Source organism: Tasmannia lanceolata, unplaced genomic scaffold, assembly GCF_043159265.1.
Source record: "Tasmannia lanceolata isolate RefF3 unplaced genomic scaffold, GAP_Taslan_0.1 ptg000011l, whole genome shotgun sequence".
NCBI classification, from domain to species: Eukaryota; Viridiplantae; Streptophyta; class Magnoliopsida; order Canellales; family Winteraceae; genus Tasmannia; species Tasmannia lanceolata.
The window spans coordinates 15,250,791-15,270,141 of NW_027518688.1; the positions used below are offsets into that span (position 1 = coordinate 15,250,791).

Consider the following 19,351-nt stretch of genomic DNA (forward strand, 5'->3'; position numbering starts at 1 on the left):
CTATGAATTGCATGTGATGAATGGGATCTGCTAATGGTGAATGGGGCATGTGGTTAAGCCATGGGTACATGAATATGGTTGCATGGGTTAGGCTACATGGGTTGGACTACATGGGCTGGGCAACATGGGTTTAAGCATTTATGGTTTAGACATGGCTGTTTCGGTGGGATAGGCTGGGATTGATTGACATGGCTGAATGAGCCATGAGTTAGGGAAGAGCACATAAGGCCGAGTGGGTCATGGGAATCGAATGGGCCATAGGACGGTTGGAGGCAGAATTGGGAATTAGGCTATTGATCCGATTGGCTATGGGATGGCGGTGGGGTCGGTTTGCGGGTTTTGGGTTCGACTCAAGTTGGGCGTGGGTGAGTTGGGTTCGGGTTGAGTTCACCTGGGTTAGGCTCGGGCTTGGGGGTTGACTTGGGTTGGACCGAGTGCGGCTAGGGATGCGGCTTAGATTGGGCTTGGGCGTGGCTTGGTTTGGGCTCAGGGTATTGGGCAAGGCCGAACAGGGTGAGGTTAAGGCCAAGGGAGCCATCGGGTTTGGGTCAAAACCAGAAGGGCTTGGGTTTGGGTCAACTTGGGTTGGACCGAGTCGACTTGGGTCGGCTCCGAGTTGGACCAAGTTAGCTCGTGCTCAACTCAGGTTTAGTCGGGTTGCATGAGTTGGGTTCGGGTTGAGCCGGGCTGACTCGGGTCAGGTCCAAGTTGAATCGGGTTGGGTTGGGGCTGAACCAAGTTGGGTTGAGTGGAGCCGGGTATGGGCTGAACCGGGTTGGGAAAGGTCGAAGGATTCAGTTCATGACATTGGTATATGCTAAATTTGCACAAGCCGAAACAGAACATGATAATGGCTGGGGCATAATACAGGATGCTTTGGTTGGAAAAATGGGTATACTTTGGACTGTTTGTGTGAACAAAACTAGGCGCAATGGGGCTGTTTTGGATGGCAGGCATAGACCGAGTGAATTAAGGACAGGCAGGATGTGCCAGGTTGCACCAAGGATTGGGTATCTAAAGGAAACTAAATTGGTCTTGAGGATGAGGTTAGGATTGAGAAGGAAAAATAGTTCTACTATGCAAACTAATGCTCATTAATATGCAAGTTAAAACTAACATGGGATCTTAATATGCAAACTAGTATGACTTGGGTTTTCACAACAGTATGAACATGCATCCTAATGCGCAATTTATGATCTATAAGCACAAATTTAAAGGATGCCTTTTGTTAACATGAAGAACCAAATGACAAAGGCCTACCTCTGCGAAGATTGGGGTCGATCCACGTAACGCTCCTCGAAGCCCTTCCTCGATCCTCCCGTTTGCCGATGGTTGATGGACGCCACCAATAAGTTATTGATGTGTAAGGTTTGAATGGTTGAGTGGGATAAGGATTCAGCTAGGGTGGTTTGACCACTTTGGGCAATTAGAGTGATTCACTCAAAGAGATGGGAGGGTTGGTGTAGTGAGATGGCCAATGGGTATGAGTTTAGATAGTGGGTTTTGGGCTATGCTAGGGAATGGAAGGGAGCCCAGTTAGGCCATATGCGAGCGGGAAGGGGATCAAATTTTTCAAAGGTGGGAGGGAGTGGGAATTCTCTTTTTTTTCTTTTAACAAATATGATGTCACCATTGTGACATCATCAAGGTTCGATGCTCAATTCATGTGGGTCAGCCATGTGGGGCGCCCACCATGGTGGTCGACCCATATGGGTGAACCCACATGAGCTCCATCTTTACGGGCTTTAGCCCAATGGGCCATTTCACACGAGTTTCGGGTTTTTCCGTAAAAATTCAATAAAATCTTTCTAAATTCAACATTCTATATATGGATCCAACCCATTTGACATTTATGGTGCATCCCTCACACATGATCAAACCATCTTTTTTGGGAAAATAATTTTTCGGACCAAAATGCCCCTATTTGACAATTACACATCCAAATGTGACCATAATAACCTTAAATTGGTTCACCCCTAAAGGAAAATGTTAAAAATGGAAAGTCTTTGTGATCAAACTTCAAAAATAGAAACTTTTAAAGTTGGGTCCTTTTGATGAGCAATATCAAACAAGATCATTTGGTACTCCCTGAAAATAGCCAAAATGCCCTCAACACTTAGAATTTCCAAATTAAGCGAAACTCTTGAGAAATTCTAAATTTAGCAGGTTTTCCAAAATTCAGGAAATCATTCATAATCTCTCAGACATATTTCGGGGATCAAAAGAATTACACAGGAAAAGACCAAATTACTCTGAGGTGCTAGAATTTGGTAAGACTAGGGAAAACCTTGAGAAATTCTAAAAATAGCAGATTTTCAAAAATTTATGAACGGACTCATAACTTAGGGACTAAATATGATATGTTTGGAAATGTCTAAAATACCCCCGAAGTGCAAGACTAAGAGAAAATCTTGAGAGATCTAAATTTGGCAGGTTTCCCAAATCTTACGAAATTACTCTTAATCCATCTGCCGTACCCTCGAGATGGTTTTGGACATAAGAGAAATGATTGAAATATCCATAAGATGATGAAAATGTGGAAGCCCCATGAGTTTCTAAAAAAAAGCAGCTTTTTCAAAATTTATAAAATCACTCAAAATTTCTCAAATATAACTCGGGGGTCAAATGAGACACATCGGGAATGACCAACATACCCCTTCAGTTCAAAATAGGCAAAAATGAGGGAAACCCTGAAAATTCTAAAAATAGCAGGTTTTTTTTCATTTGCTTGGAAACTTAAACTTTCATCTTCCAGAGGCCAAAGGAACCTCCTGGAGACCTTCAGGATCGCGAATCAACTTCAAAACTCCCATAATGAGGTGAAATCTACCCTAAAATGCATAGATGCCTAATCTAATGCTGAATACGGACTCAAGACTCGATGATACTACCGAATCTTTCGCTTTTTAAAGCGTAGCAAAATGGGGGTGTCTACAGAAGCCCAAAAACAAGAATTGAAAATCTGCTTGACATAGGCTTCTTGGAACTCCGAGAGAATCCTCGGAGCTCCGAGCTCGGAACTCGGAGAAATCCTCGGAGCTCCGAGATTTGGTCCAGTATCTTTTTTCCAACTTCTGTGTGTATTCCCGGAACTCCGAGATAATTTCTCGGAACTCCGAGAAAATCTCTCGGAACTCCGAGAACACTATAACGGGAAGAAATTTGTGTCCGTTGTGAAATTTACCATAATTACGACTATGCGCCTCAAACGGTCATATTTGGTTTTTCTATATATATGGGTATTCCCACCTTCCCAATGATCAATCCTAACACTCTAAAACTATATTTGAATATCCCAAGAGTGAATCAAACTTGTTTATGCCTCTCATCCTCTAGATTTATGATTTGGATCATTAGGCTCAAATTTGTACATCTTCTACAAATCTTGTAAACCTTTGTGAGGGATTTTTTTAGTTCTTTCTTTCTTTATCAAGATTGTATTCGGGTGAGTGTTCGGAGAAGCGGAGCCCACTCTCCGTGGTGAAGATTGCCACCAAGGTTAAAGCATTCGAAATTGTAATCGGCACCGATCTTCGCAGAAGTTAAGAAGATCAAATAGTGAAGCCATCAACGGGTTTGGTTGGTGGAGTGGAGTAGGCCTCGCATTTGGAGGACCGAACCACTTTAAATCTCGGGTGCACTCTCTCTTGTCTCTTGCTCTACATTTGCATTGCACTTAAGATTTAACTTGTTGTGCTTGATTTTTTGTTCTTGATCTCTTAATCTTCAAAATTGGGTTAGAAGTTTTCAAAAGGTTAAAACTTGTTAGGAACCTAATTTTACCTCCTCATTAGTTGCCATACTCGGGACCACCCTTGGAATTTCACTTGGTATCAGAGCCTTGGTTCTTAAAAAGATTTTCTTTTCTTAAAATCTTTGGTAAATTTTTTTTAAAATTTTAACAAGGGAAAGATCATAAGATCTTTGGCAACTTTCTAATTGTGAAATGGCAAATGTAAATGGAACCGGACTTCCGGAAGGCCATTCCACAACTAGACCTCCCTTCTTTGATGGGTCCAACTATGGACATTGGAAGACAAGGATGCACATCTATCTTCTTTCGATAGATGTGGAGCTTTGGCACATTGTAGAAAATGGATATACTTTGCCTTCCAAACCATTTGAAGAATGGAATGTTGTAGAGAAAATGCATGCAAATTTAAATTACAAAGCTATAAATTCTTTGTTTTGCGCCTTATCTACGGAGGAGTTTAATAGAGTAGCTCTTTTTTATTCCGCCAAGGTTATTTGGGATACACTTGCCGTTACCAATGAGGGAACATCACAAGTCAAGGATTCCAAATAAACTTGTTAAAGAGCAAATATGAAATGTTTAGAATGCGTGAAAATGAAAGTATTTCCGGTATGTATACCTGATTTTCTAAAATTTCTAATGAATTAGTTAATCTTGGTAAATCTTATCCTACTGATGAGGTTGTGAGAAGTTGCTTAGGTCACTTCCTCCTTATTGGGATCCAAAGGTCACCGGCATCCAAGAATCTAAAGATCTCAAGGCGCTAACCATAGAGGAGCTTGTAGGATCTCTTATCACTCATGAGATACTCCTCACTAGCCGTCAAGAAGAGAAGAATCCGAAAGAGAAAGAAAGAGAAAGTCGATCTCTAGCTCTAAAGGCCTCCAAGACGGACTCATCATCAAGTGATGCGGATAGCGATGAGGAAGAAGCGTTAAGAAAATTTAAAAGCTTATGGAGAAAGAAGCATAAAAAGGATAAAAAGAAGAGGAAAGAAGAAAATGAAGGAGAATGAGGATTAAGGTGTTACAATTGCAAGAAGACGGAACACAAGAGATCGGAGTGTCCACTTCTCAAGTCATCCTCCTCAAAGTACAAGGGAAAGAAGGATTGGAAGAAGAACAAGGTTCTTGTAGCCGCTTGGGATGCTTATAGCACCTCAGGCAAAAGTTCAAGTGAAGGGGAAGCAGATAAGGATGATCTTTGCCTCATGGCACTCTCCCATGAAGTTGAGGTAAATTCTAACCCCTTTTGTTATTCATCAAGTAGTGATAGTGAAAAAATATCTTATGATGAATTGTGCATAACCTTGCATTCTCAAATTTCTAAAAATAAAGTTCTTAAAAAATTATTTTCAAAATTAGAAAATGAACTTAATGTTTTGAAAAATGAGTCATCTTCTTCCATATCTAAATCTTAAGCACAACTTGAAAATTTTAAACTTGAGATTGAAACCCTTAAGGGTTGTTTGGATGAGAAAATTTGCCAATTAGCACAATTTCAAAATGTGGCAAACTCTTCCAAATCTTATGAAGATGAATTTAATGATTCTTTAAATCAAATAACCCATCTTCATAATGAAAATGAAAGGTTAAGATTATGTCTCCATGGAGTTCTAAATGGTGACAAAATTATTGACATAATCTTGACGAAGGCTAGTCATAGACCTAATCATGCATTTTATGATAGGACTAGTCTATCAAACCCTCATGTTAGATGCCATTATTGTGGAATCAATGGTCATTACCAATTTCAATGTACATATAAAATTAGGGATTGTGGCGGAACCAAGAAAGCTTGGGTTCCCAAAGCCCCCATATGATTCTCTTCATATGTGCTTAGATTAGGGGCTTGAACTTAAAATTGAATATCTTTTTATGTTTATTTAAATATCCCCTCTTGTATCGAATTTGTTTTTCAAATTGGGGGAGTTCTATGTTTGTCTTTTTCCTTGAAAAAGGGGGAGCTTAAAAATTGAAAATTTTTATCCCTTTCTTTTACCCCATCTTTTTGATAGATGCCAAAGGGGGAGAGAAATCTAGTGTAAGAAAATATATGCATGCTTTTATTGAAAAATCTCTTGTGCTTGTCATCATAAAAAAGTGGGAGATTGTAAGCCCAATGGTTCCCACCTTGGCATTCCCATCTTATTTTGATGATTCCAATACACAAGTGATTTAAGATCACTAATGTGTTTGCATGTCTAAGTTGTAGATCATAATTGTGCTAAGACAAGATTGCTTGGATTGAGGCCAATAAGCTCTCATTGGACTACTTATGAAGGCCAAGACATCGGAGATCTAAGTCGAATGAAGATTTGAAGAATCACAATTGAAGATCGAAGTTGTATTAGAATGTATAAGATCCAATCTTAGTTTAGATTTTAAGAGGCATAAATTAAGTAAATAAACACACACCCTAAATGTTTAAGTGATTTTCCTTGTGGTGTTCCAACTCTTTGGAACCCTCATAACAATCCCAACTTGGTGCAAAGTTGGAAGCCCAAAAACAAGAATTGAAAATTTGCTTGACATAGGCTTCTCGGAACTCCGAGAAATCCTCGGAGCTCCGAGATTTGGTCCAGTAGCTTTTTTCCAACTTCTGTGTGTATTCTCGGAACTCCGAGATAATTTCTTGGAACTCCGAGAATTTCTCAGAACTCCGAGAACATTATAACGGGAAGAAATTTGTGACCGTTGGGAACTTTGCCATAATTACGACTATGCCTCTCAAACGGTCATATTTGGTTTTTCTATATATATGGGTATTCCCACCTTCCCAATGATCAATCATAACACTCTAAAACTATATTTGAATATCCCAAGAGTGAATCAAACTTGTTTATGCCTCTCATCCTCTAGATTTAGGATTTGGATCATTAGGCTCAAATTTGTACATCTTCTACAAATCTTGTAAACCCTTGTGAGGGATTGTTTTTAGTTCTTTCTTTCTTTATCAAGATTGTATTCGGGCGAGTGTTCGGAGAAGCGGAGCCCACTCTCCGTGGTGAAGATTGCCACCAAGGTTTAAGCATTCGAAATTGTAATCGGCACCGATCTTTGCCGAAGTTAAGAAGATCAAATAGTGAAGCCATCAACGGGTTTGGTTGGTGGAGTGGAGTAGGCCTCGCATTTGGAGGACCGAACCACTTTAAATCTCGGGTGCACTCTCTCTTGTCTCTTGCTCTACATTTGCATTGCACTTAAGATTTAACTTGTTGTGCTTGATTTTTCATTCTTGATCTCTTAATCTTCAAAATTGGGTTAGAAGTTTTCAAAAGGTTAAAACTTGTTAGGAACCTAATTTTACCTCCTCATTAGTTGCCATACTCAGGACCACCCTTGGAATTTCAATAGCTATTCAAGTTTTCCTTGACCCGGATCTCGCAAAGGTTTGTTTTTCTGTCCGCGCCCGTTCCTGACCAGAAGTGCGCTCCCGGTCTTTTTGGAGACGAGCCGGGGTGAACCAAGCAGTGAGTACCCAAGTTTTGGTGAACTGGGTTTCTGAGCGGGTTTGGTTTTCTGCCCGGGCCTGTTCCTGACCAGAAGTGCACTTCTGGTCTTTGTGGAGACGAGCCGGGGTGAACCAAGCAGTGAGTACCCATGTTTTGGAGAACTGGGTTTCTGAGCGGATTTGGTTTTCTGCCCGGGCCCGTTCCTGACCAGAACTGCGCTTCCGGTCTTTGTGGAGACGAGCCGGGGTGAACCAAGCAGTGAGTACCCAAGTTTTGGTGAACTGGGTTTCTGAGCGGATTTGGTTTTTTGCCTGGGCCCGTTCCTTACCAGAAGTGCGCTTCCGGACTTTGTGGAGACGAGCCGGGGTGAACCAAGCAGTGAGTACCCAAGTTTTGGTGAACTGGATTTCTGAAACGAAATTCGCCTTTGCCCCAAGTGGCTAGCTATTGATAATATTTTCGAAGGTTCTTCGAATTCTAGGTGTGGGGTAGTAGGTGCTCCCCAAGCGTTTCCAGCTTGTAACTCCTTGGGCGAATCACCTCTTTCACTCGGTACGGCCCCTCCCAGGTAGGGGAGAGTTGGTCTACCTTCTTCGGTTGGGAGATAGCTGCCTTCCTTAGGACTAGGTCCCCTGTTCGGAATTCTCTCGGACGTATCTTCAGGTCGTGATAGTTGGACACTTTCTGTTTGTAGGCAGCGACCCTGATTCGGGATTCTTCCTGGGCTTCTTCCAGCAGGTCAAGGTTTGCGCGGAGCCCATTTCCATTGAGCTGCTCATTGAAGTTGGTGACTCTGGGAGACGGGACGCCAACATCGACGGGTATTAAGGCCTCAGTTCCAAAAGACAAGTTGAATGGCGATTCCCCCGTAGCGGTGCGCGGGGTGGTACGATACGCCCAGAGGACGTGATAAAGTTCGTCTGCCCAACGGCCTGCCTTCTCGTCCAGCCTCTTTTTGATTCCCTGGAGTAGGATTATGTTCGTTACTTCGGTCTGCCCATTCATCTGAGGGTGCGCCACTGAAGTGAATCTTTGTTCGATCTTCAAGTCAGAGCAGAATTTTTGAAAGGTCCGACAGTCGAACTGTCTGCCGTTGTCCGTTATCAAGACACGGGGTATCCCGAATCCTCAAACGACTGACTTCCGGAAGAAGGTCTGCACGTTTTGCTCCGTGATCTGGGCCAGAGATTCAGCCTCCACCCCCTTGGTAAAATAGTCAATGGCTACCACAACGAACTCAAGTCTCCCGGAGGCTTGTGGAAAGGGGTCCAAGATGTCCATCCCCCATACTGCGAAAGGGAGCGGGCTGATGATCGGGGCCATGGACACAGCAGGTTGATGGATGGTGGGAGAGAACTTTTGGCATCTCTCACACATTTTGACCAGGTCCAGAGTGTCTTGCCTCAAGGTTGGCCAGTACAGGCCTCTCAGCAATACTTTGATGGGCAGGGGCTTGCCCCCCAGGTGTTCCTCGCAAATTCCTTCGTGCGTCTCTTGCAGAGCGTATGCGGCGTTGCTTGGCCGAAGGCATTTTAGGTATGGAAGGGTGTACGACCTTTTGTACAGGCTCTCACCATCGAGGGAAAATCGAGCTGCTCTCTGTATCACTTTGCGGGCTTCCTTCTTGGCTTCGGGAAGCTTCCGGCTACGTAGGTACTCAATAATTTCGTCCATCCAGCACGGCTCGTGGTCAACCTGCATTACTTCGACGGCCTAATTTTCGATACTGGATTTCTTCAGAAATTCCATACATATACTCATAAGAGTGGTGTAACCAGATGCAGCCAGCTTAGACAGCACATCCGCTTTTGCATTTTTTGTTCTAGGGATTCTGATGACCTCGAAGTTCTTGAACTTGCTGGCCAACTGGCGGACCTTGGAGAGGTACTTGATCATGCACTCGTCGCGGGCCTCATAGACTTCTTGGATCTGGTTTGCGACCAGCTGGGAGTCGCAATACGCCTTCAGCCTTTGGGCGCTGGTCTGGACTACTAGGTTAATTCCGGCGATGAGAGCCTCATATTCTGCCTCATTGTTGGACGCACGGAATCCGAACCTTAACGCATAATCCAGAACAAAGTTATCGAGCCCAGTGAGAATCAAACCGGCTCCATAACCAACCTTGTTTGAAGATCCGGCCACATATACTTCCCAGAGCGGTTCTTTGGACGATGGGTTCTGTTCTGCCGGTACAGAGATGTCTTCTGTTCTTCCTGGTTTAGTCTCAGCTTCCGTTCGTTCTCCAGTTGTAGTTGCATTCTCTGCAATCGGGGTTTGGGCGACTTCAGATTCGATGCTTTGCTGGTGGATGGTGCACTCGACCACGAAGTCTGCCAGCACTTGGGCTTTTATCGCCTGTCTAGGCAGGTACTGGATATCAAATTCGCTCAGCTCCACGGCCCATTTCACAAGTTTCCCTGAGGTGTCTGGTCTGTGGAGAACCTGTCTGAGTGGCTGATCAGTCAGGACCTTTATTGTGTAGGCTTGAAAATACGGCCTCAGTTTTCTGGCCGCCATGATCAGGGCGTATGCCAATTTCTCAACCCGCTGGTACCTGATTTCAGCGTCGTGTAGGACTTTACTGACATAGTAGATCGGTTTCTGCTGGTTGTGCTCTTCTCGGATTAGCACAGCTACCAGTGCCTGGGGGCTTATGGATAAGTACAAAAGTAGCTCCTCCCCCGGCTCTGGCTTTGTCAACAGCGGTGGAGAGGACAAATACTGTTTTAACTCTTCGAATGCGACTTGGCACTCCTATGTCCATGGTGCCGTTTTAATTCCTTTGAAAGCGTTGAAGAAAGGCAGGCATCTCTCTGCAGACTTTGAGATGAAGCTGTAGACACCCCATTCTGACTGTGCCCTAAATCTCTCTTGTTTGAGCAAAACCCCATCAAATCAACGAGGTAGGGTCCCAAATTCACCCTAAGCTAGCTTAGAGTCCCAGCAAGGTCCCTGCAAAATTTCGTCAAAATCCGAGCACGTTTGCCTAGCGAACGAGCCGAGAGAGGACCGTAGTGTAAACCAAAAAGCGGGGTGGATTATCCTGGATGGGGCTGAACCTAGGCCGAATGGGACAAAGGTTACGGGCGCGCCATATCAATTTTCCGTGCGCTTATCAAATGGTAGTGCCATTATCAATTTCCCATATTCCCTATAAATAAATAAAAAATTCTTTGACAGAGGGGGATTTCCAGATCTGAGAAAAGAGAGAGAAACCCATTTTCTGCGATCGTCTTCTCTAGCCGGATTTTCACCGGATTCCGGCCATTTTCTGTCAGATTTTCCTTCTATTCTCCATCTTCATTTCAGCCGTTTCATTTTCCCCTATGGTAAAGCCTAGATCCGGTCTTTGTGATCCAAAATCCGGCAGATCTCCACTTCGATTTCCATCTCCAACCGGATCCGATTCATCTCTTCCACTTAGCCACCACTCCCCTCCTCCATCTATAAAAGCCGAGAGCATTCGAGAAGAGGGATTTGATTTTTTTTTCTCGTTGGCTAAAATCAGAGAGTGAGAGAGAAAATTTCCAATTTCAAACCCTCATTCGAAACCCTAGTCCTTTTTCCGAACGAAATTTCTCAGATTCCGACGTGTTTTCCATCAAATCCGTTTGCTATCATCATCTTCATCTCTTCTTTTACATTTTGGGGATTTGGAACAAAAGAACACAGAGAAGTTAAGGTTTTAGCAGAGAGATTTGAGTAGATCAGGAGGAATTGAGAGTAGAGAGAAAGGATCTTTGGTCTCCTTCTCTGGTGGCTACACCGGAATCCTAACCTCTGTCATTCTTGCTCCGCTTGACCAGATCCATTCTCTATCATTGTTCTTTATTAATTTTGCAAAATTCATAGATTCGACTTTGCCGGAGCTCCGATCTTTTTGATTTCCAATAAATCTGGACAAAAATTCCAGTTTATTTTATCCTTCCGGCAAGTTATTTCTTCTTCGGGAATCCTCTGCAATTTCCGGTCATTCATATTCGCCATCCACCAGCTTCAACAAGGAGAATCGCATTTTATTTCGAGTTTCAATTCGGCAAAGGTAAATTTCTTCTCTGGCGCTGTTTATACTCTTCTTTGGTAATGAACAACATGTGCTTTCTCTTGAATTTGTGGCTTAATTTTAGGTAAATGATAGTAGCCTAATGAGGAAGATAACTAAGGCTTCATTTACATCAACTGAATTCATTTGTTAATTGCTCAGAAGGCCATTTATCAACCAATTCTTTGTATATGAGAGTAGCCCTTATACGAATTAACTGAACAAAACGGAAATTAATTAGGGGATGATATGTGTGGCTGGCCACATGTAAAGATTGGCTAATAAATGCCTTCTCTAAAATTTTTTTTAGTAAAACTTGCATATAATGCTCAATTTTTAGATGAAAAGTGCTTGAAAGATTGGATATAGAACTTGAAATGAAGAAATGAAGTTTCATGTAATGGATGGCAGGGGAATGATATTAGCATAATCATGTCTAATTATGTACCCGGTTTAAGCTTGCCTTATATAATTGCTGCCCATTGTTTCAATTCAAAAGCACACAAGTGTTGTTTGTTTCACATTTAGTCAGAAAGCTATAGCGGCAACCATGATGCCTAGGCTTCTGAGGGTTGTTTGGATCAGACTCACTGGATTTCATGAAAAGGCCTCTTAGGCACCGTCTTCTGACAGGGGGTTTATATGTAACCTTATCAGATGGAGCTATGCTGAATTTTTTCCTTGAACTGTTGAATAGAATTGAGTTGTTGATGCTCTGAATGTTACTATTAGTGTATGCCATAATGGTTGGTGATTGACTCTTGGGATGATTTGATCTTCTCTTGGAGCTCCCCTCCTTGTCGCTGGTCTCCTTAGATTTTCCATCCTCGTTGAGCTTGTAGCCCCTATGAATATGCACCGAGCCTTCTCTGTTTAGGGCTTCAAATCCTGCAATCATGGATACTCCTTTATTTTCACCTGTTAGAGTTATAACACTTATTGCTTGTTCGTCCAGAGGCTGCTTTGGGTGCCCTGTGGCCACCTTGTGGACAAACTTTGAAATACCGTCCCTGATATCCTTCTGCAGAGTGGGTGTTTTTTCCTCTTGAGACATTGAAGCTCTCGGTTGCGTTTCACTGTCTGTATATCTTTCCTTTCGTCCGGTGAAAATTGTGGGTTTGCTCTCTTTTCCCAAAGAACCTGTTGGTGTTGATTTGTTTTCACTGGTGATTGCTTGCTTCTCCATCATTTTTGTTCTTACGACTGGCATCTCTGTCGTGGATCCAGTTGTCATTTTCAGCTGACCTTCGGTTCTTGCTTTTGGATTTGATTCCATTGCAAGAAGCTTGGGGTCCGCATTTTCCTTTGGCTCTTCATACCCTCCCAGCGCTTCTTGGGCAGATGTAGATGCAACTTGTGGTTTGGAGCGTGATAACTGTATTGGCTCCGTCTCCACCTTAGCTGGCTGAGAAATTGGTTCTGTTGGGGGACTGCCCCGCATTTTTTATCGTGTTTGTGCCTCTGGCAAAGTTTTTGCCTTAGGCTGAGGTTCTTGAAACACTGTCTGAGATGATATAGGCTGAGGCTGAGTTTCCTTAGGAGAGGCTGGTTTGAGTTGAGGGGCAGATGGCCTAGATGGAGATGGTGGCTGAGATGCTGTTCGAGTTATGGGTTACAACTGAGAGGGCGATGAAGGCGTTAGCCCAAGCCCATCATTAGGGGACTTGCTCAGTCCAAGTAGCACTCCTCTCTTTTATTTAAAAGACTTGCTCAGTCTTTTAGATGTATCCCTTAAGAAATTAGGTTTCCCTCTATCATTGCAAGGGCAATGAAAGAGACATCTTGAGCCCACCCTTTAAGGAGACAAGCTATGTCTCAGCAGATAGTCAATACCCTTTAGGGAGACAAGTGTTGTCTCAAATAGAGAATCATACTCTTTTTGGAGACTTGCTTAGTCTCATTGACACCCTTCCTTGTCTCTCCTTTTCTCTAGAAGACATGCTTTGTCTATATAACACCCCCTCTCTTAGAGTCACCAATTTATGAGTCAGTCTTAGTATAGGAGTCGGTCTTTCAGTTTCCGGAGTCAGTCCTATCATCATAGGGCTTTAGGATTCTTTCCAACCTCTCATCAAATCATGTATTTTTTCATCCACTCTTGCAAGGTATAAGATGTTGTCCAACCCTTGCAGAGTCGTGATTATGTTCAATTCCCCCGCAAAGCATAGGATGCTGTCCAACCTTTGTGGGATATTCAGGAGTCCGTCCTACCCTTATGATGATAGGATTCTGTCCTCTTGTGTCAAAAATTCAAAAACACTTGAAAAACATCTGAAAAATAAAAAATCTCAAAAGTCTTGAGTCGTTGAGAGTAGTTAGGAAAGTCTGTTCCGAACTACGTTGGCTTGATCCCTTTCAACAGGGTACGTAGTGCAGCTTGGGATTCACATCCCAAGTCCAGCCAAACCTTTCAAAATAAATATTTTAAACCTTCAAAAATTATAAAATTCTTCAAAACCTTTTCGAAAAGATCTTCCCCTAGAGTTAGGAGTCTGTCCTAGCTGTTTATGGTGTTTAGAGTTAGGAGGCTGTCCTGATTTGTATTGATATGGTGTCTTGTCGCGTGAGTGTCCCTAGAGTTAAGAGGCCTCGAGTTGATCGGTTAGACATATAGTCGAACCGATGGCTAGACTATGAAGCATATAGTCAGCCCACGATTTTCTTTAGGATGCACAGCCCAGTTACACATATGATATAGGGCCCACCTGCATTAACTTAAGGCTAATCAACTTGCATTAGTTAGGGCATATAGAGAGTCCTAAAAATTACAATTCACTTAAAATTAATTAAATCATACAAAAACTTTAAAAATCAGTCGAGTCTAATGGATCGAGTCTAGGATAGCGGTACTAGATGGTTAGGCATCGTAGTTTAGAATAGGTCATCGAACTACGTTGACTCCGATTCTTCCCGAGGCCGAGAAACGTAGAGCAGCTGGGATGGACGGCCATCTTGGTCCGAGTCAAGTCCTGCATTAGAGTTTTATGATTCATCTTGTCCAGTCATATATAGAGTTGATTTGTGTTATATGTTTTGCTGTGCTTTCTTATTTTCATGTACAGATCATATACCTTTAGTTGTAGCATGCATGTGTTTGCACACCAGAACTTAGACATCAATTAGGTATGACACTCATAACCTAGCAATTCTGAGGCGACATTACTTTCATTTATTTTGTGTGTGCTTATTAATCATCTCCGAGACATGCATGATTAGATAGACGTCTTCTCGGAGATATTCGTTCCCATTTCATATGACTTTCGCTGAAAACTCTTCAAAATCAATAATAAATGGCATAAGAGACCAGGTGCTTGCACTTGGGCGGACGAGGTGCTCTTTGGACCTTCCAAATTCGTAACCACGCATGAATCTTATTTTATATCTCTGGTTATCCGTTGCAACAGAGCATAGTATGGGATCCTTGGCCCACTTTCTTGGATGATGACTCTTCTTTGTTTAAGGTACGCCTCGAATCTGGGATAGTCCCCGAATCGAGAGGTATCTCACCTTTTATCGCCACTCATACTGTGAGGGGCACTTCTTTCGAGAGTTCCTTGGTAGAGCTCTCCATTCACGTGGATGATCCTGAGAGACCAGTGTGGGGCCCGTCCCCCGCCTCTCTCGGATCGGGGTCCACAGAAGCGCCCCAGTGCGGCTGCCATTCTGGTTAGCCGCTGTACTTCTCTAATGGTCCTCGGTGGAGTGAGCTCCACCACGGCTTTGATCTTTTCCGGATTGGCCTCTATCCCACTTCGGCTGACCATGAATCCTAAGAATTTTTCCGAACTGACACCGAAGGTGCACTTGGTGGTATTGAGCTTCATGTTATGCTCCCTTAGGACTTGGAATGTCTCTTTCAGGTCGGAGACATGATCTTGTGCACTTTGGCTTTTGACCAGCATATCATCTACATAGACTTCCATGTTACGGTCGATTTGTTTCTCGAAGAGCTTGTTCACGAGCCTCTGATATGTGGCTCCGGCATTTTTTAGGCCGAAAGGCATGACGCAGTAACAATATGCCCCCTGATATGTTATGAAGGATGTCTTTGGTATATCTGATTCATACATTCTGATTTGATTGTACTCGGAGAAGGTGTCCATGAAGCTCAGCAGTTCGTGACCTGTGGTGGCATCAATGAGCTGGTCGATTTTCGGTAGCGGGTAGCTGTCATTGGGACAAGCTTTGTTCAGATCGGTGAAATCAATGCAGGTCCTCCACTTCCCATTGGCTTTCTTTACTAGGACCACGTTCGCTAGCCAGTCCGGATACTGGATTTCTTGAATGAAGTCAGCCCTCAGGAACCTCTCCACTTCTTCCTTGATCGCCTGCCGCCTTTCTAGGGCAAAATGTCTCCTATTTTGTTTCATCGGTCTGCAAGTGAGATCAACACCGAGTCTGTGCGTGCTAACCGCCGGCCATGTCTGCGGGAACCCATGCAAAGACATCTGCATTGTCTTGAAGAAACTGGGTGAGGTTCTGTCGGGTGATACTATCCAGAGAGGAGCCGATTTGGACGACCTTCTCACTATCGCCCTCGCACAGAGGGATGGAGATGAGGTCTTCGGCGGGCTGATTCACCTGGGCTTCATCTCTCAGATCAAGTAGCTCAATCAGCAGCGATTTTGAGGCATTTTTGCCTTTGAGTGCCATGGCATAGCACTCCTTGGACTGTGGTTGATCTCCTCTGACTTCACCCACGCCGATTGGTGTTATAAACTTCATTTTATGGTGATATGTTGAGGCGACGACGCGGATGAGGTTCTGGCCGGGTCGTCCCAAGATAGTATTATAGACCGAGGCGACCCTCACTACCAGGAAGTTGACCATCACGAACGCTTGACAGGGCGGCTCCCCGACGAGGACTGGGAGTTCAATCTGTTCTTCTACTTTTACGATCTCTCCCTAGAAACCGAACAGGTCAGAGTTTGCTGGCCTCAAGCGGTCGTCTCATATCATCATTTGCTTAAAAGCATGATAGTACAGGATATCGGCCGAACTCCCGTTGTCGACAAGGATTTTCTTCAACTCCCAGTTCGCGACGAGCATGGTTAGGATCAGTTCGTCGTTGTGAGATAGTATCAAGTTGTCGAGATCCGCATATGAAAAGGCGATTTCGTTCTCCGTTTTCATCTTTTTTCTGCATGTGTGCACGGCATGGACTCGGCGTGCGTAGGCTTTTCGAGCAGCAAATGATGTGCCCCCAGCGGCCGGTCCGCCCATAATTGTGCTGATGACAGCCTTAGGCTGGGATCGGTGCATCTCTGGCAGTGGACTTAATGGTGGGGGAGATTGATTCCGCGCAGGAGGCGGCTGTGATCGCCGAGGGCTCTGGCCCTAAAGGCTCTTCTCCCTGCGCTCGCTTCTGCGGCCGTCATCTTTGACATATTTTTTCAAGTATCCCCGACTGATTAGCAACTCGATTTCCTCCTTGAGCTGTCAGCACTCGTCTGTGTCGTGCCCGTGGTCCCTGTGGAACCGACAGTACTTCGACTTATCTCTCTTGTTTCCTTTGGAGATCATCCTGGTCGGCCATCTTACGAATTCTTCTCCTCTGATCGCAGCCAGCATGTGTCTCCGGGAGGTGTTGAGAGAGGTAAAGTTCTCCTCCCTCCTCTGGGGGGACCTCTCTCTTCTGGGGGCCTTATCATCCCTACGCTGCTTGGTAGGGTTCTTTTCTTCAGAGGTTCTCCTCAGGTTTGAGTCTAAGGCCGCCAGAGTCTCCTCCACGGCTATATATTCCTCGGCTCTAGCCATCAGATCCACCAGTGAGTGCGGGTTCTGGCGAGCAACTGATCGGCAAAAATCATTGGATTTGGCGCCTGCGAGGAGCGCATTCATGGCGGCTGAGGGATCCAAATTCGGCACTTGGAGAGCCTCCCTGTTGAAACGGCTGGCGAATGTTTTCAGAGATTCATTATCCTCCTGCCGTAAGGCCATCATGGATGCTGTTGTTTTCCTTGGCCTCTGGCTGCTCATAAAATGGCGGACCACATCGTCCCCAAAGTCCTCAAAGTTGCTGATGGAGTTCGGCTTGATCATCGAGTACCAGTCTCAGGCTGCACCGGTCAGCGTAGTCGGGAATGCTCTGCAGAGGAATCTGTCAGAGGCGCCGTGGAGGAGCATCATAGTCCTGAAGGTCTCCAGGTGGTCTACAGGGTCGGTGGTTCCGTCATATTGCGGAACTGTCGGCATTTTGAACCCTCTGGGTGCTAGCGCGTTCATAACATTATCGGTGAATGGAGGTCTGCTAGAGTACATCTTCACAGTGGGCCGGCCTTGATCCTTTGCCAGCTCTTCTATGCGGTGGTCTATCTCTTCTATCCTCCGTAGCATTGGATCAGCACTTTGGTTTGCTCAGCCCAATGATTTGTTTTTCTTTACTGAGGGGCTCGCAGCAGAGCCGGAATGACTTTCCGGACTCCTTCGATGATGCCAGGATCTTTCCTGCGGCGCACGGGTTTCCTTGGCTTGGTGCTTTTGCACGGAGCGAGATCGTGACCTCTGGCGGCGGCGAGGCTCTGTGTGGGCCTGCCTGGTTCTGGAATGATGGACTCGCCTTGTGGAGTGGTGGGTTCGGTTTCCACTAGGGCGGACTGAGGAGCGAGATCGTGACCTCTGGCGGCGGCGAGGCTCTGTGTGGGCCTGCCTGGTTCTGGAATGATGGACTCGCCTTGTGGAGTGGTGGGTCCGGTTTCCACCTGCGAGGCGATTCGGTCACTTCGAACCCCGCGAGGTACCACAGCTCGGGTAGTTCGGCAGTTGGTATCCGAGCACTCTTCCGCCCTGCCATTTTGTATAGGGGATTTGAACAGCTTTTAGTTCAGGGTCCCACGGATGGCGCCAATCTGTTAGGCCTAAAATCGGTAACAAATACGGCAGTGACGTGTGAGCTGAGCTGGCGGACCCGAGGAGCTGAGGTAAAGGAATTGAGTCCTGAACAAGAGAGCACGAGGTCAGAAGACCAACCTGGAGTCGTTGCTCCGGACGGACCCTTCGACAGTCAAGTCAGTATGAGCAGGAGTGCAGAGCCAAAAAAAACTTTAAGAGTGGTGGTTCAGAAGTTATTCCCCCCTTTGCTTTGAGCCTTTAGAGGCCTTCTATAGAAGGAGACCTGGGGTGGTTGGATTACCTACCCCAGGACAGGTGTCGGCCCTTTTGTGGGTTTAGGTTCACCTACTCTTAGGCAATTACCGAATTACTCCTGGGCAGGTGTTAGGATTTGTGGTGGGCCCTTTAAGGGCCACGTGTCGATAGCTAATTGGTCGTTGCTTTTCATACCCCATCAGTGACCATACCTGAGCATGCCAGGCTGCTTAGCTACATGTCCTATTAACAGTTGAATAAGATCGAACTTAGTTTCCAGTTAACACCTCTTGTACAATGGGTATGAATAAATTTTTTTCCTCTTATTGGTTTCTAAGAAAAAGGCTTACAATTTAATTCACTTGTCAAGGTTTACATTCTTGGTTTTACAAATGGCCAAAGATGGCCTTCCTGCGAGCTAATCATAGAACCTTTTGACTTGGCTCTACGGAGTGTGATGGCTCCCTGAAAATATATGTCTCTTTAACGATGTAAAGATCCCTCTGATTAGGGTTGAATTTTTTTCTCAGCTGGGCTCCGTTTCTTTTGACCTAAAATGGGCATAAAATAAAATTTTCACCCATTTTCCACTTTAAAATAGGCATAAAATTTGTTTAGGCCCATTTTAATTACTACCCATGCACATGCTTTAAAGTTTTTTTTTTTTTTTTTGCTGTTTTTATTCCCACACTATAATAGAATGATCCAGACCGTCCATGGATGGGCCATAATGTAAATAGGTTGTTCCCAAAAAATCATTTCCATAGGATGATCCTAGCCCTCTGATCTATGGAGGAATTGCATATTATTATTTATGAAAACCTCTATAGATTGGAGGGCTAGGATCATCCTATGGAAATGGTTTTTGCGGTACAACCTATTTACGTTGTGTTCCATTACATGGACAGTTTGGATCATCCTATGATGTGGTCCGTATAGTACTTTCTAAGGTATATTAATTAATTGAAGCACATACTTTTCCAATGGAAAATATAATATACTAGCATTCTTAGCC

At 44.4% G+C, this 19,351-nt stretch overlaps 2 protein-coding genes across 2 annotated transcripts; both read right to left on the reverse strand.

The window, feature by feature from the left end:
* Nucleotides 1-8,921: 8,921 nt before the first annotated feature.
* LOC143885918 (uncharacterized) lies at nt 8,922-9,725 on the reverse strand. Its single transcript, XM_077389953.1, has one exon. The coding sequence runs from the start codon at nt 9,723-9,725 to the stop codon at nt 8,922-8,924; it is 804 nt and encodes a 267-aa protein (XP_077246068.1).
* A 2,012-nt stretch (nt 9,726-11,737) lies between these two features.
* On the reverse strand, nt 11,738-12,691 carry LOC143885919 (uncharacterized). Its single transcript, XM_077389954.1, has one exon. It carries the CDS (start codon nt 12,689-12,691, stop codon nt 11,738-11,740), a length of 954 nt encoding a protein of 317 aa, XP_077246069.1.
* Between the last annotated feature and the right edge of the window lie 6,660 nt (nt 12,692-19,351).